Genomic DNA, 25,588 nt, shown 5'->3' with positions numbered 1-25,588 from the left:
ATTTGGCGGGAAAAATTATCGAAGTCTGACCCAAACAAATGGTGGCAAAAAGGCAGGCGACTCATGGCGGAAAAACAAAATTCGGTGAAATAAAAGTAGTGCTTGGAGTTGGGGAAACTGGTTTATTTCTTTTGTTTATTATTTTAAAAATATATATATGTTTATTATATTCATTGTTAATCCCAGAAATCAATTTAAACTTACGCATTGCTTAAATTAATAGATTCAGTAGTAAATAAAACCTCCGATGCGTTAACTAAAACTGTTTCTGATGCAGTTGTCTTTTTGTTATCAAAAAGGATGCAAAATAGTCAAGTATTTTTGTCAGTAATAAAACATGTCATGAAAATGTTTAAATAATGCGTTATAATATATTAGATTTAAGTCCTTTTTAAAGTTGTTAGATTTTCTTCAGGAAAACCAAATAATTTCGAATTTCATAAACACCAGAGGCGATATTATATTCTCAAATTCCTTTCTACACTATTTGTGAAGCTATATGACTCATAACGATGATCTACAAGGCAGTATGTCAATAGCATGATTCGAAACTCTCATGCCATGCCGGTACTATTAATTAAATTATTAAAATATGTCTTAATAATAATAATGCCTAATTTAATTAATTATTAAATATATCAAAACAAAAAATTATTAAATATGTCTGTTTTGAAGGTTTAAATCAACATTAAAAAATCAAGAAGCTTCTGTAATCCCAAATCATTTAAAAAACTCTAATCTGGAATTGGGTTCTGCAATTAAACAGACCGCCGACTGGTCCATAGAAAAGTGCCGCTCGGAAGAAATTTATAATGAAATCAAGCAAAACTATATAATCATTTATCAGTTATAAAAGTAAGATCTTAAGGGTGCTTTCGGAATTTTTTTTGGGGGGGAATTTTTGTGAATATGTGTGATCTGTGAAATCCTAAGCACCACAGAAAAGTGAAGTATTGAGCACATACCATCGCAAAGGAATTATGGATGATTATTACCGCAACGGCATGCCTTATTTTCATGATGCAACTAGAAAGAACACGCCAATCCTAAAGAATGGCTCGGCAAGGTTTATCAACTCCAACCAAAGCTTTAGCTGAATTCAAAGCTTAATACGGTAAGGTTTCACATTTTTCTGGCATTGAATTGTTTATTTCCCCTTTTGTGGTTGTTAATTTTTAACTTTAAAGAAATGAGAATGTTTATAGTCTAGATACAACATAGATAAACCTTGATGCGATGTGTATGATGCAAAAAAAAAAATCACTGCAAATATTTTATAAGATAAACTGCTGGCCCTGTTTGAGTAAAATGATGGTTGTTTCTTAGGTGTTAATTATTCACTAAGGGCTTTTAAAACTTTAAGATAATATTTTAAATCTTTCCATCAATAGCTTATGAATATTTTATTGCATTAAAACCATTCTCAACCCATTTTGAAATTTTAAAAATCGCCTCTTTAGTTATGTCTATTACACTTTCCAAATTTTCAAAACATTAGGTTTATATTACAACAGTGTGCTTTTATTGTTTTAAAGTATTTATAAGGACATGTGTTCCTATAGTTTCAATGTCCTTTACCTTTATAATAAAAGTATTTTTAATTAAAAATTCGGCTTTGAATCTTTGCAGAAAATAGGCTAGTTCAAAGATTTTCTCCAATATACGCTTGTGCTTGTTACTGGAAGGAAAAGAAATTTACCAACAAAAATCGGCTAATGAAAACAAACCATCAGCATGAAGTAATTAAATCATACACTAAGTAAAGTCGTAAACTCCTGAACATTTATTAAACAATGCCTAATGAGATTAACGTCGAGATATTAAATTGAGAGCGACCACAAGTTTCATTCACGCTAGTAGAAGGAATAAGTGGAGAATATCAACATTATTCTTGTAGTACTGTATGCAGGTGTTCACTAGTCCCTAAGGTATTCACTAGACAACTAAGCTGTATTACAATTAAGTCATTCGCCGGAAAAATTTAAAATCCCGCATGAAATGAGAGTAGTGGTAAGAATTTTGTATATGCTAAAACTGTGTATCGGCAGTTGGCGTTCATTGCTAAGTACCAGCATGGTCTTGATTCTAGACTTTTGTGCGGGTATCGTCAGATCTGCTCAGAAAATTTTGTAACTTATTATCACTCCTGTAGCTTTAGCACCGATTGCTACTAATCAAATGAGTTTCTCATGATGTTGCGTTGACGATAACGCTATGTAATGTGATTTTTTATGGGATTTCGATGGCGAAATAATTTTTAAACGAATATCTAAATTTGTACAGCGGTACGATTCCATTTTTTGGCTGTTTTAGAAATTTTCAGTTATATAAAAAAATGTTTCAGTTTAATTTATAACGCTCTTATTAGAAGTTCAATATTTACGAGTGTGTCATTGATCACTGAATTGAACTTTTCAAATTACCCTCGCTTTCGATATTTTAAATGATTCTTAATACTTGTTTAATCCATATAAGAATACAAAGAACTCTCGAGATTTTTCAACGAGTTAAACTGATTTCTTTTTAAGTGTTTACTTTTTAAACTGCTTTTAGCTAGATGCAACAAGTCGCCCATTATTGGCAGCGGCTAAACTCAAATTTACTTTGAGAATTTCTTTCAACTTCTTACATTTTTAAAATAAAGTTTTAGACAATATTTGTGTAAATTTTATAAGATTTTAGGTGAGTTTAGATTTGTAGTAATTGATAAAAAGCTCAATTTTTAAAATTTTTGAATTCAGTACTCAAAATTTTTAATTTCAATACTTACTATGCGATTCATAATAGTTCGTGACAAAGATAATGGGACTATTTTGATGCAACTCGGTTTTTTATATTATGCATAAAGTTATAAAATCTTGGCTAAGATTTTTAATTTTTCACTTTTTATGCTGAAGATTATTCTATTTTACAGTTTAAATATAATTGGTTTTAGTTAACAGCACCGACTGCATTATTAAATACGACTACTCTTGGCTATTATGGTTATTAATGTTCTTGTTAATTCTACTTTCACAATGTAGAACTTTAACTGTAATATAGGAAGTTTACAGTAAATTTTAATTATACATTTCAGTATAATTTACATTGCCTGAATAACTAAATTGCAGAGTTCATGATGCAAAAATAGGATAAAGCACTCCTGAAGGTAGACTTTTACATCTAGAGCTTCCAAATCTGGTAGATAAGTAATAGGGCAATGTTTTTATAAACATAAAATTCTGAAAAATTAAGTTATTGTTGATATTGAATAACGTTAAAGATTTTTCCGTAAAATATCTTTGACACCGTATTAAATTTTAATCTGGATCAATTAGATTGAAAACCTAATTTCCTGTCAAATTTTTACTCTTTAAAAATTTCATAATACTTACCATAGTTAGTTACTGCTATTGTGTACACCTACGTTTCCACAATACGAAATACATTTCAAGTATTCGTTATATCCAATTATAATTTTTTTCAAAATTTAGACAAATAAACAGTAGAAAATGCTATTTTTCGGAGTAGAGGTTCGAATGGCAATTAAAATCCTAACCACACGTTGATTTTTCTAGTGGCAAGCGATTTTGCTGCATGTTTTCAACGGAATTGTTTTTGGTTCCTAGCATTATAAATTCATATGGAAATGCCAATAAGTAATAAAATGAATCCGTCTATTGAAAGTTAATGGCTGTTTTAACTTTTGTTCTTTACCAAATGCTTTTCAAAGCTAAAGAATAGCAAATCTATGGACAAATGCTAAATATTTTTGGATCAATTTTATTGTTCCTTAATGTGACAAAATATAATTTATAAATACATACATACATAATTAAAATATATTTAAATTTTTTCTTCATGTATGCTGTTAAAATAATTTGTCTAAAACAACCGTAATCTTGTGGGATGCAAAATATGAGGTTTGCATTTCCAATTTTTTTAAGTCTAGAATATTATAGCATAAACACTGGCCTGACTTGCCTTATCTGGTTTGATTGCATTGTCATTACATTTTATGTACACCTTTTACATCGTATCCTCTAAAGAAAGATAGCCAACTAAAACCATCCTGCATTTTAAATTGGTTTCGGATATTAGTTTGAAAAATCTTAGTTTTGCTTAGTCTCACCCGAGGCATTAAAATATTCGATTATTGGCTCTCTTGCCATATACAATTGTACATATAAAAGGGGAAAATGTCTACAAATGGTCTTAAAGGAAGTTCTGTTTAAACAAATGCTTCTTGGAACGAAATACCTTGCTTTATTAAAATTCTAAATCGAATGTTTAAATATATCAATACCGCCGTTTCTCTAGTAATTCTGAAGTGGATAAATCCATTAAAATAGGCTCAACATCTTCTACAACATCAACATGTAAATTATTTATACAGGGTGTCCCTGAATTCGGGGGCCAAACTTCAAGAGTAGCTACAATACATATAAAGCAGTTTTTGTATAACAATATGGTGTCGAAAATGAAAAGTGTAGGTGAAGTGCCAGCGAGACGGAAAAATGCAGTGTCTACTAGACTTCCAATGACTGATAAAAACTTCATTGCAAAACTGCGATTCTTCATGGAACACCTGGTATCTTCGAATGAGTATACGCTAATTACTCAAGTCACTACTAGGCATGTATCGATGCTGGTGGTTGCACTCTTGTGCACTTACTGAAATATTATGCAAGTAAAGAGCTTTCTCTTCATTCCCTCGGCATTTGTTTTTTCCGCCCAAACTTTTCAATTGCGACCCCACATTGCAATACAAAAAAGACTATTTTATACGTATTTTAGATACCCTTCAAGCTTGGACCATGAATTCTGGGACACCCTGTATAAAGAAAAGTTTGGCCTAAAAATTTCATCTTTTTAAGTACGCAAAATGTCTGATAATTGTCTTATTTGATTCTGCTTCGGTAATGATTTAAAACTTAACTTTCGTAATTGTCATAGAAAATAAAATAAGTTAGATTAGAAACTGAGAGTGCAAAAATCGCAAATTATCACTCTTTGGAAAATTTTCGTTACCCTCGAAAAGACAATGGAATTGGCGAGCGACAAAAAATGAAACGTGTAGCTCTTAATTGTATATAAAATATATTGATTTCCACTTTGAAATAAACTTAAGCTCGAGGCAAATTATCCACTTTTAAAGAAAAGTTAAGCGAATTAAGCTTTCTGTATTCAAGTAAAGAGTCTGCTTTAAATTTCAAACCCCCTTCGCATGATTCTGCGATTTCCTTTGTACAAAGGTGGCAAATTTCGTGTTGAAACAGAATAGTTCGATCCATGCTATGTGGAAACCCTAACGCGAAGACATATTGTAAAAATTTATCAGTGAGCTTTTTTCTTAAGTTTCGTTTCCACTAATATACTTCTTTGTCTTTGCAGGGTTCTAGTGCTTCATATTTCATAGCACAGGAAAAGGAGGGAAAATAAGTTTTTACCAAGTATAAAATTGATGCATAACGTAAGAATCAAAATTGCAGAAGCAAGACAGCACTGATGGGAGCTCAGTAATCGGAGATGCAACATTATTGTTGAAACACCTTCAATAAGCCAGAAGTTGCGTGAATTTTGCTCCAGCATTTTCTCATGTAAGTGATATAAAATACCAACTCATTGTCATTTTTTTCAAAGAATTGTCAATATTTCTTCCGTTTTAAGAATAATAGTAAAAATCTGTGCAATTAAATTGTGCTTAAATATCTAAGTACTTGAATCTCATCTCTTACGATTCATGAAAAATTCCATATTAAAGTAATTTTTACATACAAAAATTAGTTTTTATTTACTTATTAAATATTTATGCACAGTTAATTCTTCTGGTTGAATAAAAGTATTGACTTCTTTAAATGAGTAAGCAATGATTTTAGAACTTTTGATAACGTACAAGGAAATGTTTCTTGATGCGTCTACATTTTTCTTCCAAGTCTTTCATCAAGCTGAACTATTGCATTTAGATTTGTTTAGGAGTAATGATACAGGAAATATAAGACAAAACTAGATTAAAAATTCTAAAGTTAAAAAAATACGTAAAATAGAAATCAAGTATAATCAATTCACAGGCAGGTTTTTAATGCGTTTTCGTAAATAACTTTTGGTTATTTATTTTTTTTTCTGTAAAAATAGCAAAATTTGTTCTTTATTTACGAAATTAACATTTCTTTCTGACAAAATGGTATACATAATTTTCATAAAAAAAATATTTAAGATTGGTTTTCTAAGTAATCCACTTCATTTAGCAAGAATTCTAGTCCATAGGGAAATAATAAGGAACCCTTTGTTCAATAAGTTTTCTGGTAAATTATTGATCAATGATAATAGCTAAAAAAAATATTGAAACATTGGGTTGAAATTGCAACTGCTTAAAAAGTTTTGCTTGGAAATTATTTTTAATCTTGTAGTCTTAGAGGCAGGGGATGGGGGTCGGTCGGTTGAGGACGACATTTTCTCACTTTCGCGTGGTAGCGTGAAACTGAAACAATGTTTCTAGTTTATATCTTGTCCTAAATCCAAATGTTTCAATAATGCTAAGTGGAAGGAATTTTCTTTCAGACTAGATGAAAAGTGTGTCGCTTTCTGGCTACTGATTTCTGTGCTTCTAACAATGGGGATGAAAAATGGAATTTTTTATCGAAACCTATCAATCTACCTCTCCCAAGTCTCGGAACTGTCGCCAGCAAATTATTTCCAAGCCTGGAACAACTTGGGACATCAATGCCTTGTAAACAAGCCTAAATGTAATATTAGAGCTTGTCTTTGGTGATGTATTCCATTTAAATTAGTTTTTAATATCTAGAATTGTGCAATTTTGGAGCTAGTTCACAAACCCTTATTTATCTAGTTATTTGAAATATTCAGAATTGCAAAGAAGTCTTGCTAAAATTCTGCAAATAAGCATGTGAAAATAAAATACAAAGTTAAAATGTAGAATTCGATTCCAACTGTTTATGCTTTAAAATATTTGAGAAGTTAAGCTTCTAAATCAAGCCAAAAATTTGAATGCTTGGAGGTAACAAATTCAAAGCTCAAACCGAGCATTGGTTCCAGAAACTAATGAAACTTCAGAAATTCTTAATGTGTGTTCGATGTTAAATTTTTTAAACATAACTAGGAAAGTTGTGAATGTTCCGGCTTCACAAACAGTTAAAAAAATTTTGGTGACGAAAGACTGAAGAGTGTGAAGATCTCGTATGAGAATTTCGTAGTTTTTATATCCGTTGCATCTGGATTGATGCCCGTTTCATTTTGTATGTCAAGCAAATAGATCAATATAATTTTCGTATCGGGATGCACATCACATTTCTTATTGGAAAAACCACTTAAAATGCATGCACCATACATCACAAATGAACTTCTACATAAATTGAATATAAAACTAATGAAACTAAGACTTTGTCTAGTTTTCCTGTTTCGAGATAATTGAAATGATCTAAAATTTATGCATATTCTTTATTAATTCGCCTGATTGTAGATTGACCAAGAATGGATTTAAATAAATGATTCCAAATGTCTGGTTTAACTAACAATTACAAGAGCCAACTGTTTATTCTACTCCAAACATGAATATTTGGGAGATATTTCGCGAGAGATAAAAGTACTTTCCTTAAAAATTAAGCGTCATTAAATCAGAGTAAAAAAAATTGAAATTTTCTACAAAGATGATGCGCGTTAGTTGGCAGGAAACGTATCGCATGTCAATAGAATATTCCAGAGAATTCCGTGCAAATTTCGAGTTCTTCGAAGCTTTTTATGTAATTAAACGAGTGTAAAAGGTAAACGTACTTAGATTCTAGTTCATTAACTTAGAGTCGTATCGGATAATTAATTTAAATTACGGTGGTTTAGATAGTTATTACATTTTTCCAGAGTTGAAAGTATTAAGCTAAGTTTCTTTATAATGTGAAATAAATGGGCAAGCTCAGATAGGATTGGGAAAGTTTTCTTAAACAATGGTCTTTAACCATATGGGAAAATTTGAAGAAAGCATGATCGTATGATTAAAACGAGGGTATCAACCAATTCATATGGGGGGGGGATTGGCAGTAACTTGGTTAAAAACATTCTTTAATACTTTACAGAACTAACAATTAACCCCTTTTTCTGTAACTCATTGATGGATTTTTCTCTACTTGCATAAGCAAAGTTGGCCATGAACGTTTTCTGCTCTTAACGGAACTCTCCGGAAAATTTTGTGTTCGAAATATGGCTTGAATGAAAGATGAGATGTTGGGAAGAAAATCAAGATTTGAGAAATGTTTTAACCACCCTTTCCCTAATTCGAGAAAAGTAGAGAGATGGATAGGTACCAGCCGGCTGGTAAGAGGTAGGGAATGTAGCTGCATGGGTTTTGTTCAACCCTCAATCCCCTTGCATTATAAAAAAGCTTAACTTGTACTTTCGGCTTTGGAAAACAATTAGCTGATTAGGAATGGAAATAATATATCGAATAGCTTTCCGTAATGACAACCCGTTCGTCATGCAGAAAATTTTAATTTTTCGTTAGAAAAGTTAATAAAAGAATTCAGGTTAGCCAATGTAATGTAAAAGCATAAGTCATCGCGAAGTATTTTCATAAAGGGTTAATTGTAAACGCTTGAAATCGGATATTTTGTAGGAGATTTATGGGTGTTTTACATGAATATTCATTTTGAAAGTAGAATAGACAATTGACTTAGAGTAGCCAAATATTTTTTACATTCACATCACAATATTTGTCCCATGGATTTAATAGAAATGCCTTGTTAAGACATTTAAATTCTCAGTTAAATTACTCTGCGATTCAATGCTAGGACCAGATCGTTAGTAAAGTTGCACTAAGAACTCGCCAAAAGCCTCTTTTACAATCTAGGAATTGCATTGTGCAAAACAGATGTTTATTTTATAAGAATATTAAAGTACTTAGCTCTTTCTATTCTGGAAAGTACTGGTTTTCTAAAACTTGAGATTTCATAATTCCGAAAAATTAATGTGACTTGCTGCAGTACTAGGAAGATTTGAACTATTGAACTTAGTAAAAACAGAAATTAATTTTAATTAATTTTAATTTAAAGAAAAAAAATGGAGTTTTCAATTGTAAAACTTTTAATTGCAAACATACATTTTTAAGATTTTGTGAAATATAATGTAAAGATGCAAGATATAGTATATATGAAATTTTTGTAAAGGACGAAGAATTAAAATAAGCATTTCTTTCTACACCTGGACCATTTAAGGGAAAAATATCAAACTGATTTTCATCTTAAGGGATATTCAAGTTTCTGTATATTCAGATAAGTTAACGTGTATAAAAGTTTAATGCTTTTACTTGTATAATGGAAAACTTAAATTACCATATCTGGAATCTTAAATAAAATTAAACGTATTAATGAAATAATACAACTGGAAACCTAAAATTTAGAAAATACACATGCATAAAGAACGGGCAAAAGTCAATAATTAAATACTTCCGGCTTAGATGATTGTTAGGAAGAATGTAATACGGAATCCAATTCAAACGGAATATGACAAAATATCCATGGTTCACAAAGCATTGAATGATCAGTTGAAAGCTATTCAAAATGGCTATTGTGCGGTTTTTATTGCAAAAAAAGTCGGAGCTTAAAACACTGCTCAAATGAGGAAATGTAGGAAAAATACGAGCCAGATTCATATGCCATTCCTAGCATACGAGTCTATCAATATTTCTCTTTGTATTACAAGAAAAAAAACACAAGTTTACTTGTTTTCGCAGGAGACGAGCAAACAAGGAACTGTATTAATGAAGAGACTAACCAATGTATTGGTAGCATTATAATTGTCATAACTCATTTCTTTGCTTCTCTTTATTGAGAATTTTAATTCTACACTCTATTGAATTCGTTTTCATTTTTTAGTTGGAAACCATTCAGAGCTTCTAAATACTTACTGGAAATAGTACAAATAAATTGGGTTTTTAGTGCAGCATGGTCAAACGCGACTTTTTCTTCTATGAAATTAAATCTTTTTAAAAATTCATTTCTAAGTTGAAGCTCACAAGCAACTTCTAGCTTCATTCGTTCTATGACCAAGACTTACAAATAGAACTCGGTCATTTGAAATTTCAAATGGGAATCTTGTTTCTATTTGCAACTTTTGAAATTTGATTCTAGGAAAATGTGAAATATGCATTGAAAAAGGGTTGTGAACTGCTCCTACAGTGTATAATTAAATAAGTTCAATTGTATTTCTGTACTAGATAATACTAGCTCATGGACTAAAAATTGCTGTTTTTTGAATAAAATTTTCTGCATAATGTCAATAATTGATAGCAAACCGGAAAGATTTGTAATATTTTATGTAGTAACTTGATAACTGAAGCATCAAATTATCTTATTTGAGATTTCCAAATTTCAGTTTCATTGAAACGAATTGCTAGAGCATCCACTTAGACTTCTTCTATGTTGCTAAATTATAAATTTGTCTAAAATCTTGAATCAGAATATTAAAGATGAATAATTGTATACCTATATGAATTATATCTTAGTTCAAAGGAATGTCCTGGATTTTCACCGGAGATGCCACAAATATGCCGATGAGAAGCTTCCAGTATGGTGGTTCATTATCTTTCCTGTCGGATGTAGAAATGGTAGTGTTAATTTTTAGCGCTATCATCGATGACGGTTTCTGTTTCTGCACTAGGTGTCGGCGAATGCACGTTAGTAATGGAGGCTATAAGATGTTTCTCGAGGTGATTCGGTTCTGCAGTCTTCTCAGATGCTAAAGCAGGTCAGTGGCTGTGGGTAACCCGAAAAACTGCTTAAAAAGAACATAGTGTGAGCTTGAGGTGGATGGAACAGTTTTCTTCTCTCGTCTGAGAGTAGTTAATCGATTGCGAGCAAGAAATGTGTGTGTATTGTTGGCAACCTAAACGCCAAACAAATCCATTGCTCTTCTCGCTGTAAATAGTTGATATATTTTCTATTGTAAAATCTCTCATTACTGGATTATATTTTACTGCTTTCCAGTCGAAAAAATTTTCTTAGCAATTTCTTTTTGATTACTTCCAAATGCCAAATTTTTTTTTGCTGGCATATTTCAGTGGAGAAACTGAGTTTTAGTTTCCTGCAAAGAGCAACACATAAGAATTTAAAAATTTGCTAAACACATTTAAATATTTACTAAACTTATTAAAACTTCATTCTTCTATTTACTCGTGAGGTTTATCTGAAAGCTTTTTAGAGCACTTAAAAATTGAAATATTTTATCAACTTCTTGAATGATGCAACATTCGTTCCTTTGTTCATAACACTCACTTTAGAAGTTTGATTCTAATGCTAGAGATGTAATTGGAGTTCTCGTTTATCACATATAATATTTCAATTTTTGATTACTTATTGTGCAGTGCATTAATCACTAATAAATACGCTATTAGTTATTCAAATAGCATTTGAAATATAGCTGCAGTTAAATGGGCATCGATCTTCAACGATCTATAACACATCTGACTAGTAGCTACGTAACATTCAATGCGTTTGAAGCAAAATGCATTCAGTGATGGTTAGCCATTTTCAACGATTCTGTCGCTTGCAGGATGATATGAATGGACGGTTTCTATCTTTAAGCTTGATAAATATTTTCTATTTGTTGCTACTCTCGGTATTATCCAATTGTGCAGTGTGGAAGAAGGGCCTAGTTCTTGCATTTTATTTGAACATCTTAATGATTTTTTGACTACTTTATATTGATGAGTACTTTCATGGTATTACGAAATTTCCGGAGGTTCGTTTGGATAGTGGAAGTGATATGGTGTGAAGAACGCTCAATCACCAGGCGGCAGTAGAAAATAAAAACGACGTTTATTTACTCGAAGACACAGGACAGCACAGAAGACGATTATCTTCAGCCGAGACGTGCAGCATACAACACACTCTACTGCAGACAGTAGCACACAGCTTAATTCAGCACTAGCTTCACTCCGTCGCCAGTTCTATATTGTCGACTCCGACTACGACGACTCTTCGACTCCACTGGCTCACGACTACTCTGCTCTGCTCTGTCGCTTCCGACTACTCCTCAATTCACCACCACTCCCCGGCAGCTCCTTTTATAGGTCTTGGGAGGTGGGGCTAGAAGCCTTTCAACCAATCAGGAAAGTTCGAGGCGTATCTCCGTTCGATGTTTCGGGTATAATCTATTTTGGCGACAAAGTCTCCAAATTCGTCGCCAAGTCATCAAATGGTCGCCAAGCTCTGGGACCCCCTATGGAACCAACTATGCTGGGAAGCAGCATTACAGATTCGTAACAGTATTCATTCATCCTTGTGCAGATTTTAAATTTGCACTTAAATAAGGATTTCTCCATATTTCTCACTTACGTTTGCATTGGCGATATGTCCAATTTGTACACTCTTCATTTAAAAAAAAATCTCAATTTTCCAAATGAGACAATTTTCAAAGATAACTGGCCCGATATACTATTGGTAATGAGAGAATCAACAAATCAAACGCCATTTATTATGCAACCAGATAAACCGAACACCTTAAATAGGCCAATGATTTATGCCAATTTTTTCTTACACTAAAACTTCCTGGCTCCAATTTGTTTCATGATTTTTTTGGGTTTGAAACACTCGGATCTAATCTTCGTTAGATCTCTGAATATTCTATACTTCAGTGGAATTAAAGTAACATTTCATACCTTAATGAAACTACATTAAAATTTCTTTTTAGTTGATTGTCGAAATTACTATTCTGCAGTCAGTAACTTTGTTCCGAGTAAAACTGACTTTTTTCTCTTGGAGAATAGCGTATATTTCCTTGAATTTATTGGCATTCAAAATAAAGATGCATATATTTTGCAACATCCAAGTTTTATTTGCTCAAATGCTAATAGTTCCAACCTTTTTGCTTTAGGCCAAGCGATGGTTTAGCAAGGTATTACAAGGATTTTCAATCTAGAAAAGTTTTGAATCTATTAGTACCAACAACACTTATTCTAGTTTCGATAATGCTTCTTTCAGTGGCGCGGGATGGTCGACTGTATAAAAGCACTTCTTATTCTCATTGTAGTTCGGAACTGTTTAAATCCAAATCTATAGTTCATGAGTGATGCTTTTAGTTTCATTTACGTTTAAGCTACAAAATGGTTTTCATCTTACGAGCTGTCTGTATTTTTCTGTAAGTGCACTGCTTTCGTAGAACAAATTTATCACTTTCGAATTTTCAACGTAGAACAAGTTTTCAGTTACATAATTGGGATTCAACTGAATCAATGTCGAAAGATGCCCTTTATAATCTTACTCTTTCTGAACAAATTAACTTTATTTGAATAATGTAGAAAAGACAACTGATAGTCCCATAAGCATGTGAAGTTAGGTCAATATTCAACAATCCAGATGTCATCGCCACGAATGGGAGCCAGCAACGACGATTTTCCCCAAGTTTTTGTAAGAATCCTTAAGTAGTTCACTTAACGAAAGTTTCTTAGATTCTGAATATTTGGAACTAAATTGAAAAAGTTCGATTCTTAGATTTGCCTCAAGGAATACTTCATTTTTGAGGGCTCTGAACACTAATTACTTTCCAGACTTGTCTGTATTCAATTCTCCTTTACGTCACTATAAAGATAAGCAGGGTACAATTTTGAAAAATGTTGAATCAGATTCTGCAAATTATTAAACAATCTCAAATTTTAAAATTTATGCAAGAAATTCAGCATGATCTTTCAGGTTAATTTAGTAAGAAGAAATTATATTGGTATTTAAAATCTGGTTTGGGAAAACTTAGTCTTATTACTTCCCTGTGGAAAAGATTTAAAAACTCACTCGTTTGCATTAGGAATATTAATTTTGATTATAAATACTGAGGTTTTACTATCTTAATATCTACATGACTTCTAAAGTATATAAGAAATTTATCCCCACGATTAATGCAATAGTATAAAGTCATCAGATCACGGGTTTTTGTGAAAATTAAAATTCGTAAACTATTTTTTGGCTGTTTTGCTAAGATTTTAAGATTTATGAAGTGTAATAAGACGTATGAATATTTCGTACATACGTTTGTTAATAGCAAAAATAAGCGGCGAATTTTAGAGTTAACATGCTATCTCAGTTTTCATAAATAAGAGAATAATATATGTACAAGACAGAGAAAGCCTCCACGATTTTATAAAAACTAACAAAAAATTGTTTCCCTAAATATTAAACTTGCTTCTAAATATAGAATGTGAATATTTTTGTAAAGTTGATACCGATAAGAATTTTATTTCGTAACTTAAGCATCAAGGGTCAGATGAATGTGTAATAAGATTGAAGTTTTAAAATTAAATGTAAAAGAAAACACTTAAGTTAAAGGAGAGGCTTGGTGTTGTGTTGTACGTTTAATATCAGCTTTTACCATACAATTTATCCACAAAAATTCTGGAAAATCTATAGTATCAAACCCATCCTAGTAGTGCAACCGAGATTTAATTTCGAATTACCTGCTCTTTAAACCTGCTTGATTATGTTTCATTAAAAATAATTAAAAGGCTATAAATTTTTCTAGTGCTTTCATGCTTGGTATATTAATACTTGCGAGTATCTTTAAAAATCTAATTTATATTTTTACTAAACCATCGCGTCTGTATTCGAAGTAAACAATACAAGCTAAAGCTTTCATTGCTTTCTGACCTTATTCCGCTAACCTTTTCGTGGATGGTGAAATCTTTCATTTCACTTCAAGGATGCAATAGCGAATGTTGGAAAAGGCAACCGTATTTCGCGTATGGCTATTCATCATGCTTAGTACTACAGTTGTCTCCGAATGCATCATCTCCTAAAAATCAGCCACACGGCCTAGAATGATTCTGGTTTTCTTGATATGTTACTTCATATTCTCAAATAGCCGAATGTTCTATATAGAGGAAACTATCAAACAACTTTTCCTGAGAGGCTAAAAAGGTTCACTCCCCCCCAAAACTCGGATGCATTGGTGTTCTGAAATCATTCTCTTTGAGTGTGGAGTCCTTTCCCTTGGTGTGCGAGTGTGGAGTCCTTTCCCTTGGTGTGCGAGTGTGGAGTCCTTTCCCTTGGTGTGCGAGTGTGGAGTCCTTTCCCTTGGTGTGCGAGTGTGGAGTCCTTTCCCTTGGTGTGCGAGTGTGGAGTCCTTTCCCTTGGTGTGCGAGTGTGGAGTCCTTTCCCTTGGTGTGCGAGTGTGGAGTCCTTTCCCTTGGTGTGCGAGTGTGGAGTCCTTTCCCTTGGTGTGCGAGTGTGGAGTCCTTTCCCTTGGTGTGCGAGTGTGGAGTCCTTTCCCTTGGTGTGCGAGTGTGGAGTCCTTTCCCTTGGTGTGCGAGTGTGGAGTCCTTTCCCTTGGTGTGCGAGTGTGGAGTCCTTTCCCTTGGTGTGCGAGTGTGGAGTCCTTTCCCTTGGTGTGCGAGTGTGGAGTCCTTTCCCTTGGTGTGCGAGTGTGGAGTCCTTTCCCTTGGTGTGCGAGTGTGGAGTCCTTTCCCTTGGTGTGCGAGTGTGGAGTCCTTTCCCTTGGTGTGCGAGTGTGGAGTCCTTTCCCTTGGTGTGCGAGTGTGGAGTCCTTTCCCTTGGTGTGCGAGTGTGGAGTCCTTTCCCTTGGTGTGCGAGTGTGGAGTCCTTTCCCTTGGTGTGCGAGTGTGGAGTCCTTTCCCTTGGTGTGCGAGTGTGGAGTCCTTTCCCTTGGTGTGCGAGTGTGGAGTCCTTTCCCTTGGTGTGCGAGTGTGGAGTCCTTTCCCTTGGTGTGCGAGTGTGGAGTCCTTTCCCTTGGTGTGCGAGTGTGGAGTCCTTTCCCTTGGTGTGCGAGTGTGGAGTCCTTTCCCTTGGGGTGCGAGTGTGGAGTCCTTTCCCTTGGGGTGCGAGTGTGGAGTCCTTTCCCTTGGGGTGCGAGTGTGGAGTCCTTTCCCTTGGGGTGCGAGTGTGGAGTCCTTTCCCTTGGGGTGCGAGTGTGGAGTCCTTTCCCTTGGGGTGCGAGTGTGGAGTCCTTTCCCTTGGGGTGCGAGTGTGGAGTCCTTTCCCTTGGGGTGCGAGTGTGGAGTCCTTTCCCTTGGGGTGCGAGTGTGGAGTCCTTTCCCTTGGGGTGCGAGTGTGGAGTCCTGTACACGTAGTTATTTCCATCAGAAACCTGCTGATTGTCTTTGCTAGCGAGATCATCAGTATGCTTCTGAAAGCTTTAGGTAAATTTAATGAGAATGGTACGACACAGGAAAAGATGTTTGAAACGTTTCGTTATATAAAGAACGAAAGCTATTTTCGGGAGTATGAAATAACCTCCATCAAAAGAACCAGAATCCTTCTAGAATGTGTAGCCAATTTCCAGGGGATTGTGGCCACTCGAAGACTGCTGCACTAAACATCATGAATATGATCGGCTGCATATTCCATTCTATTGCATACTTTGATAGAGGATGGGAGATTATACAGTCTACAAAACGGTTACTGGTTTAAGTTGAGAAAGCGATGTAAATGCGTTCGACTTGTATTGTTTTCTTTGCGTCTAGGTATGACCGTTAAGTGTAAAAAAAGTGAGTAAGGAATCGGATGCACGAAATTTTCCGGAACAGAGTATTAAGAAAAGACAACTTTCGATTTTTAGCAAAATCGCGTAACAGTAAATGATACTATAGCGAGTGTAAAATCAGATTATCCTCGACTGAAGAAAGGACAGTGCAATACAGAACAGTGCTAAACTATTGTCTGCTAGTCCCCTAATTTCCGAATTAATTCTTGAATTTTCTTTTGTAAATTGCGGCAACTATGAGAATTTAGATGTCAAAGGAAATTTTAAAGAACACATATGCAAATATATATGGTAACGCAAATATCAAAACAAGCATCCTGAATTGTTTCAAATTCAAAATGCTTCATATAAATATTCATATTTACCTAGTAATTTTGAATTCTTTATGTAAAACTTTATTAATGCATCTGACCTTAAAAACGTAACTTTTTAAAAATTCTTTTATAATGAAATGTCTCTAAAATCCTTAACAATTTTTTTCCCACTTCTAATTTGAAATTTTCGACTACGATTTCACCAAGTCGCTGAGATCAAATGTCACGAGTCCTTTGCAATACCGATAACAGAATATGAGAAACGTGAAATCTCGAAGGGAATTAATTTGCATATAAGTTCTAGATACATTTTATAACTGAATCATTAATACCTGATATTGGACACTATTATTCAATAGCTGTTAACGAATAGAACAATAAAATAAACGCTGGAAAATTTTAAAACGATTAGTTTCACAAGATAGAAATCAAATCCCTAATATTAAAATTTTAAATTTTTTCCCAGATAACAAATGTATATAAATTTAAATCGTATCTTGCGTCGAAATTGACTTCCATGCGATGTGCTTAAGTGCTGACGATAATGTAATTTATAATAACACTCATATATGCCATTACCAGATGGGGTAAGTGAAACAAAGGGTAAAAATGTATACAATTATCGCAAAATTTTAATAGTTAAATTTTTAATGAAAGATCAGGCTGAATTTCGGCTTTCGGTTCTAGTATTGGGTTTAATTTTAGCTTTAAATGCGGACTCTGGTTCAACTATTTTCGAAGGATGTCTGTACTTATTTTTAAGAGGAAATTAAACTGCAAACAAAAGGGATTAAAGGAAAGACCATCTCGGAAAGAAGCTTGAAAAATTGTAGGGTTGTAGTAACAATTTCCATGATTGTTTCTAAGAAGGTTGAAACGCCTTTTAATTTTCACTTGGTGGAAAGCAAAGTATCTTGTCTTTCTCCCCAATTTTGTCGAAAATATTTAAAGGGATAGCACCCGATATATATATTCCATAAGAAAAGCAGTCGGGAGTCTTCCGTTGTCTCTTCCACACATATAGATGTATAACTAATGGACTGCTTCAAAATACTCTGAAAAGTAAGTTGAAAGTTTAAGAAAATTGCACTATTGCTCTCTACATGCCTTTTGAGATTAATATCCAAATGATGTCATTAAAAGTTCCAATGATACTCATCTTGGGAATCAACAGAAATACCATTGATAATTTTTCACCTTTTTTAATGAAATTGGGTTAAACTCTCTTCTCTCAATTTTATATTCATTTAGAAATTTTCTGTATTTTGCTCTTTTTAGTAACTTCACTAGAGTTTAATTGACAGCTTCTAATCACGATAGTTAATGCTTTTTTGAACATCTTGAAAAAATGTTTTTTCATTTAAAAGTTAATAATGAACACGGTTTGTCAAATACTGCAACATGCAAATTGCCTGAATAGTTATGCGCAGCTTTCAATGTTCTCGATTAAAATGGAAATATTTTTGGATAAAACTTGCAATGGCAAAGTTTTGATGCAAATTCACTCAAACTTTAAATTTAGAATCGTATACAACTTTCCTCGTGTCTCCTCGTGAAGACATTGTTTCTTTGGAAAACATTTTCAATTTAGAATGGGTTACATTATCTATTTCCAGATCTCTACCCTGTTTAAATCGCCAAAATGCCATGTATTTGCATTGCGTTCTAGAAAGTAGTTTGCATCTACCTGAAAACAGATTCCAAGTTATTAATTGTACGCTAGTTGAGAAAAAAAATATACGATGAACCTTTCATCGTATCGAAATATTTTATATAAGTATATTCTGTAATATAGTATGTTTGTAGATCATCATTTTGCCTTGAATCTTCCTGCCAATTCCACAGCTACAAGTGAAATACATATTCTACATCTCAGTCTGAATTGGAGCCGCTGCGCCTTTTTTCTTTATCTCCATAGCCCTCGTGAACGATAAAATTCTTATTGGCCTTTTCCCTCATCACGAGAATTTAAATTAGTGTATCTTAACTTTTTTTTTCTTTCTCCAGAAACCACATTTTTGAATATAGCAGCATGAAGGGTGTTCTGCAACTTGGTGTTCAACTCGAAGTATTCACAGCCTAATCTACTTTCGATTATTTTCCTATTGTGGATTTTGTCACATTTAATTTATCGTAATAATTGGCGGTTTTCTGCAAATTAGTTGCACTTCTGAATGCATGAAAAGGTTGGAAAGAATGCCGCTGATAACAAAATTTTAATTTATTTGTTAAAATCGCTAACAATTTAAGCATATAGAACAGTCGATGAATTGTTAATTGCTGGCAAACGTTTTGTTTTTCATTCGGTATTGGAAGACCGCCAAATTTTATTTCTAGATTCTATTCTATCTAAAGAAATAGACCATGAAATGGCAGAAGTGCAATCAGAGTAGAAATAAACAGGCAAGTTTTAAATTTTATTAAGGATGCAATGTATCAAGCTATGCTGTGGACTATAACTCAAGAATCGGGTAATGTGTTAGCAATTAGATTTATTGCAGAGTAAGGGTTCAATTCATTTCATAGTTTTCAATTAATCTTTAATAAACCATCACAATTCATCGCTCATTAACGAAAAATGAGCTAATAAACATTGCATTTCGAAGATTTGTTTCAAAGCTGTCCAAATAAAATACTATCTACAGGTGACACATTTTAAATTTTTCACAATTAATATTCAAAAACATTCAATTTTTCTTTCACTAGGTTAATACATACCTGAATTATACAAAATTTGTGTTGCAATTCTACTTCCTCGTCTAAAATAGGCGAGTTCACAATCGAAACATGAGCATATGTTTCGTATGGGCATAAGTTTTACTTCATCCACAATACATTAGTGCTGATACATTGTGATGCTGATCATCTGTTGTCTCCCTCCAGAGCATCTTGACAGTCGACTATTCTACAATTAAAAAGCGCTTTTGATTTCTCGCCAGACAGCAGATATAGTATATCCTCGATTAACTCGCACTGGTATTAACTGTAACTTTTAATCCTGATTATTTTTTACAGCTATAAATACCTTTCTAATTTTATACTTTTCATAAAGAGCTATTAGATTCAATTGATCTTAGACTTTGTAAAAAAATTGTTCTTTGCTTTCTCTGGAGGATATAATTTGTTGAATCAACTTCGAACTGAAGCTCTGGTTGTGGCTTTAACATCTTGTGAAAGCATTATTCTTATTGTTTAATCTCCAGACATATCCCTACGAGGAATTATTACTGTTTGCTACAACTGTTTCCACCCACCTGCTTCTCTTGAATGTGCCTTAATTGTCATCAAAGCTTATTTAGAACATATATTAACATCGTTGTTTATGTTTGGATTTTTTCATTTCTGGATTAATTTTTTGGGTTCATTAAACTAGTTTTAGAAGCTAGTGCAATTCATAAGTATAAGCGAGAATATTTTTTAACATCCAATATTTGAGCATTTTTTTCGTCTTACGCAACATTGATCCTTGTCATTAAAAAGTAATGCATCGATTCGTCAACATATATTTGTGGCGAAAAGATATTTCTCGGTTTCTGCGTTTGTCTACTTTTATTTCAGTACTTTTGGTGCTTGTAGATACTTGAGTTCACTTTTGTCAAACTTCGTTAACAAAATTTCGATTTTTATTGAAATGTTTGCGATTTTATAAAGATTTTATGGAATTGATTTAAGTACTGCATTTTAAGCATTTATATAAAATTATATCCAGCCTTGAGGATCAATCGTTGTACTTGTTTTCATTCTTTTTAGTAATCTAAAATGCATCAAAGCTTCTCAATACATTTGATTTTTAGTACGACGCTCTGTTAAATTACACAGCTTGCATTCAAGTATTATCAAATACAGTTTGTTTCATGAATTTGAAATGATTTTCTTTGAATGCTATTTCACTCTGCCTGAAGTTGGGGCAGAAAATTCAAAAACTATAATCTTGCAAAACAACTTGGCCAAGTCGATTGAAGGCAATTTATTGACTTAGAAAAACTTCAGGAGTTGAATTTTACTTTAACTTGCCCATCAATAAGAATTCTTGAAAAATTGAATCACTCTTGGTAATATTTGTTTTAAACGTGGTTCGTATTTCCACCGTTGTGCTTCTGGCCTTCTACATGAAGTAGTGCCCTTCTAGAAGAGCACTTATTGCCTTAAAATCAAAGGGTTGAGTTTGCTTTTCCTAGTGTTGAATGATTAAAAGTTATGAAACGGTAGGGAGTTCCTCAAGATATATTTTTTAAAATTTTGAAATAGGACTTTAATCCACTGGTTGAAATCCATCAGTACCATATATCTTTAAACATACTTTTGGTTTCGGATTGTGTCCGTTATGTCATTGAAACTGAATGTTACACAGAAATAAGAGAATTCGCTTCTTATTGGTTTGGTACATCACCCATTGTCAACATTGTTCACTATATTTCTGAATATTATAAAACTGCAAAACTAAGTAATTATTGTGACGTTGGAATTGTTTATTTGTGATATTTTTTATATCTTGTGTAAACAGATGTTGATTTTTTAAATTTTTTTTATGACAAATCTTGTAATTCTCTTGTCATTTTGTAACTTTCCTCCTTTGTTTATAAATTGTCATTTGTTGCAATCCATCTTGTAATTTATATAAATAAATGTTACTTGATTTGATTTGCAAGCTTCTCTTTGTTTTGTTTATACATTTATTTCTGATGTTAAGCAATATTTTTGTAGATGCGATTTTAAGAATATTAAGACCTGTATTTGAAAGTTTTATAAACATTTACATGTTCCAGATTTAATTTTAATAACGTAAACCAACTCTAATACTTAGTCAACTTTTATAAAAAAAATTGACGAATATATTAGTTTTAAATTCTAAATATGTATTCCATAATACTACAACTTGCATTTTAGTACTAAAATGTGTTATTGCCTATTTTTGGAAGTGACGAAAGTAAGCTTGTTTTTTTATATGCTCTGCTTGTATATCTAATTCTAAATTTCTTGCTTTTAAAACAATTTATGAAATTTCTATTTTATATAATCCTTAATTCTAATCTCTCATAGTTGGCGAGTACTTCCACTTTGTATGCAACCGCCATTGGAATTTGTAAATTTTTCTCAACGTAGTTAGTTGCCAATGCATTCGTTATTAAATATCTAAATGACAGCCAAAATTTACTGAAAGGCTAATGATTTGGTTCAAAAGCAGTATATTATATTTGTAACTAAGTGGAGCAAAATAAAAAAAATTAAATTGAAATCGTGTTTATTATGAATTAGTCGACTAAGAAGCATTCACAATATAAAAATTGGGTAATAAACAGGTGCTTCCAGATATCAAATTTTCATGTCGCTGTATTTGTTTTTCAGCAAAAATTAAAGGCTTACAAAATTTATTTCCTACGGAATATACGAGTTTACGTAATTTTTTTTTATGACAATATATACTTTTCTCCGTAGCATCTTTCAGGTGTACGTACACACTAGATTTTTTTAAAATTTTAACTTTAAAAAATCCAGTTTTTTCACAGTAGGTCATTAATATATGTTAACTCATTTCAGTGAGAAAAAACCATATTACACTAATTATTAATTAAATAATATTTAATGAACTAATTAGCCTATTTTTTGGAACATGATATCTTAAATTCTAATTTGTACAGACACGCAATTCTATTTGGAAATTGTGCCTAATATTAGTCTTCATGTTGTCTGTCTCAATCAAGTTATAAAAATAGATTTTAACAATTTTTTCATTAACGATGAATAGAAAAAGCAAGATTTTTTCTGTCATTTTAACTTTTAAATAGCTATAAAAAAATTTATTTCTATAAATATAACTTCGATTGAGGCACAAAACATCCGCTATTTCATGTAGATTATTTTGATATATAAATAATTGTACTTGGTTAATTTCTTGTTGAGTTATGATTGTTTGAATGAAGCAACATAGTGGGAAAATATCTTTCTTCATAAAATGAGTTTTAAAAAACATAACTGGAGTTTTTAATGAAAGCACCTCAAGAAAAATAATTATAACTCGAGAAATATTTCTAATATTGACAACATCTTGGTATCTTTTGAAAGCTAAAGGATCAGAGAACATTATTAAGCAATAAAAAAAATATTCGGTATTTTGAACGATTATCGAAGTTTTAAGTGGTGTACATACATCTTAAATCTCAAATTAAAAATTTGATTCTGGTAGTTGAACAGTCGTTTTAGAATTTGTAAAATATCATCAGTTTCTAATTTCTCTAATAAAGTTGCAAATCATTCGAAAAATCATCTTGAATGTATCGAAAAGAATTAGATTTAATTTTGAAATTTCTTTAAATTTATATTGCATTATATTTTGAAAGTGGTTCACTATCTCTTTCTACACTCCTATCAGTAATTCGAAATCGCATTTATGTTCAAGTCTCTTTTAAATAGGCTTTCAAAGTATTTCATTTTGGTGAAATCTACATCACAAGGATAACTGCTCCTTGCTTAATGCGCCAAGTTTTTCAGAATAATATGCAAGTACAAAGTGTATTTTTAAGTTCATGTAATTCCAATTGTTCATCTTGTAGCATCTTTCCCAAAGCCATTGTGTAGTTAGAATCCTTATTTCTTAAGTCTCAGATGGTATCTCTGAAAATTGGCCCAAATCAATCGTGTATTTCAATTTATCAGCTTCCCTTTTCCAATCTTACCTTTCGATAAATATGGAAAGCATATGTCGAATAATGATTACCATCTAAAGCTAAATTATTTCATCAACCTTAATTTGAATTATAAAAATGTTGAGAGTACTTTTTGTGGATCCGGAAAGTCGCACCTGTCGAAATTTGATATAAAATTTAACGCTTCCTTCTCCAGTTTTTCAAAACCTTCCCAGTCGCAAAGAAACTAGGACAGTTTTAAGCCTCTCCCGGAAAAAAATTCTTTAAATTTTTAAATCTCCACAAACCTCCCATTTTAATGAGGAAGAGATGGTTTTTGTAGAATGTTTATGAAATTACTAAATGAAAGGATTCGATACCAGAATATTTTATGGCAACACCACTTCAGCTTTTCTCACTAGAATCATTTTTGCATTGCGTTGGATGATGAGTGGCAGGTAACAAATGAGCTATGACAAATGATTCTTGTTGAGAAAGATGTGTTGAATTTTTTCCCTAGAGTTTTGTACCAAGAAATTGTTCCTGTAATAAGTTAATTTTATTTTTAAGTCGTGTTATCCTAAAACATTTGAAAAATTTAAATTGCAAATTAAATGTATAATTTTATTTTATTTTATTTAGTATATTTTATAGTTGCACAAAAATTATTTTTAAAATGCACTAAATATTTCAATTTAACGAAATAGCGTTTCATAAAATACACTTGGCCTCCTATTTCTTAAAATCCTTTATTTCCCTTTATTCTTTCTCAATTTCAATCCGCAAATCTCAAATCCGTATACAGCCTGTGATCTCAATTGCTCTTATAAATAGTAGCTTTTTTAATGCCTTGTTATATAAAACCTCTCAAATATTGTTCATCAAGGAACTTTCATATGATTCTAAAAGTAGAAGGAATTTCACTCTTTCGTTACTGCAACACATGCTAGATGATTCTGACTTTATTTCCTGCTGAACTATTTCTTACTTGCTCATATATGGAGTACAGAGAAAGTGCGGTAATTGTAAAAATGCTCGAACTCGAGATTTTGATCTCCTCCTTTTAGACAATCCCGAGTTCGAAATATTTTTGACATTATGTCTGCCAGTGGAAAAGAACTAAGACGCTTTGAGTTAGATGAGTATAATTTTAAAACCAAATTTGTAAATTTCTATCAAATTTTGAGCAAAAATCTTTTCAGAGGTTGTTTGGCTGTTTGAATAAAAGCTAATTCGATATTGCAAAACGAAGAGCGAAATGTATAATACTCTAAAGACTTAACACGTGTTTTGTAGACACCTATCGTATGTTGAGCCAAATCCAACATAAAGTCTATCTGTATTTTCACAATCGCGATAACTCAAACGCAATGGCTTGCATATATTAAAGTTAGAATGCGATTTTTTTTAATATTGTAGTTCTGTGTATCAAATTTTCGTTTCAATCGGTTGGGGTAAAGACGTCTAAAAAAATTAGATTTTAAAATCCTATTAACAGGGAATAACCGCCAAAAAATTCGACAAGAATCGCGTGATTCAATAAAAAAAAGCTAAACTGGCGGCAACCATTAAAATTCCATAACCGTTGAACGTTACGTCAAGCAATGCCTTCTCTTCCTTATCCAAGGTCTACATTTTTTTTATGTAAGGAGGGGGTGAATAAAATTTTAGCAAGACTTTGCCAGCTGGTTTCCATCCCAAGTCGCACAAATACTATTGGAATTGTAAGTAATATAACTCGGACTCCTTTACGCAAATTCGAAGCACATAATTTTCTTTCAGAACTAGCATATTATGTTGCTTTTCATTTTCTATCTTCTTTCTGCTTTCTTTTTAGCATTTTCTTCCTGTTTAACTTTTTTTTATATAACATATCCTCGCCGTGTATTTGCCTTCTTCTCAGCATTTAACTGATTCCTTTTTATTCTTCCGCTTCTGATATTTGTCTTTTCGAAGTTGGCGAGTTGGTAAGGGAAGGGAAGCGAAGGAAAGCTTCTTAGGTGGAATTCAAAATTTTATCTTCTCTTGGGAGAGGAAGCGCAACATATCAAATGACAGGAGGTCAGAAATCTGATAACTGTTTTAAATTTATGTTTTCAGCAAGAGAAAATTTAAAGTCTTCAGTAGCACAAAATAGAGGTAAAAATTCATATTACTAAAAAAAGCCAAGACAAATTACAT

The 25,588-nt window shown here is 32.5% G+C and overlaps 1 protein-coding gene and 1 long non-coding RNA gene across 2 annotated transcripts; one reads left to right on the top strand and one right to left on the bottom strand.

The window, feature by feature from the left end:
* Positions 1–899: 899 nt before the first annotated feature.
* LOC129981577 (uncharacterized) lies at positions 900–8,813 on the top strand. Its single transcript, XR_008785326.1, has 3 exons — positions 900–1,114; positions 5,374–5,579; positions 6,541–8,813. It is a non-coding gene; the product is annotated as an uncharacterized LOC129981577 (long non-coding RNA).
* Positions 8,814–14,930: 6,117 nt separating this feature from the next.
* On the bottom strand, positions 14,931–16,103 carry LOC129981518 (mucin-12-like). The gene has a single exon (XM_056092377.1). The coding sequence runs from the start codon at positions 16,101–16,103 to the stop codon at positions 14,931–14,933; it is 1,173 nt and encodes a 390-aa protein (XP_055948352.1).
* Positions 16,104–25,588: the final 9,485 nt, after the last annotated feature.

Source organism: Argiope bruennichi, chromosome 8, assembly GCF_947563725.1.
Source record: "Argiope bruennichi chromosome 8, qqArgBrue1.1, whole genome shotgun sequence".
NCBI classification, from domain to species: Eukaryota; Metazoa; Arthropoda; class Arachnida; order Araneae; family Araneidae; genus Argiope; species Argiope bruennichi.
This window is presented reverse-complemented; position numbering and strand designations above follow the sequence as displayed.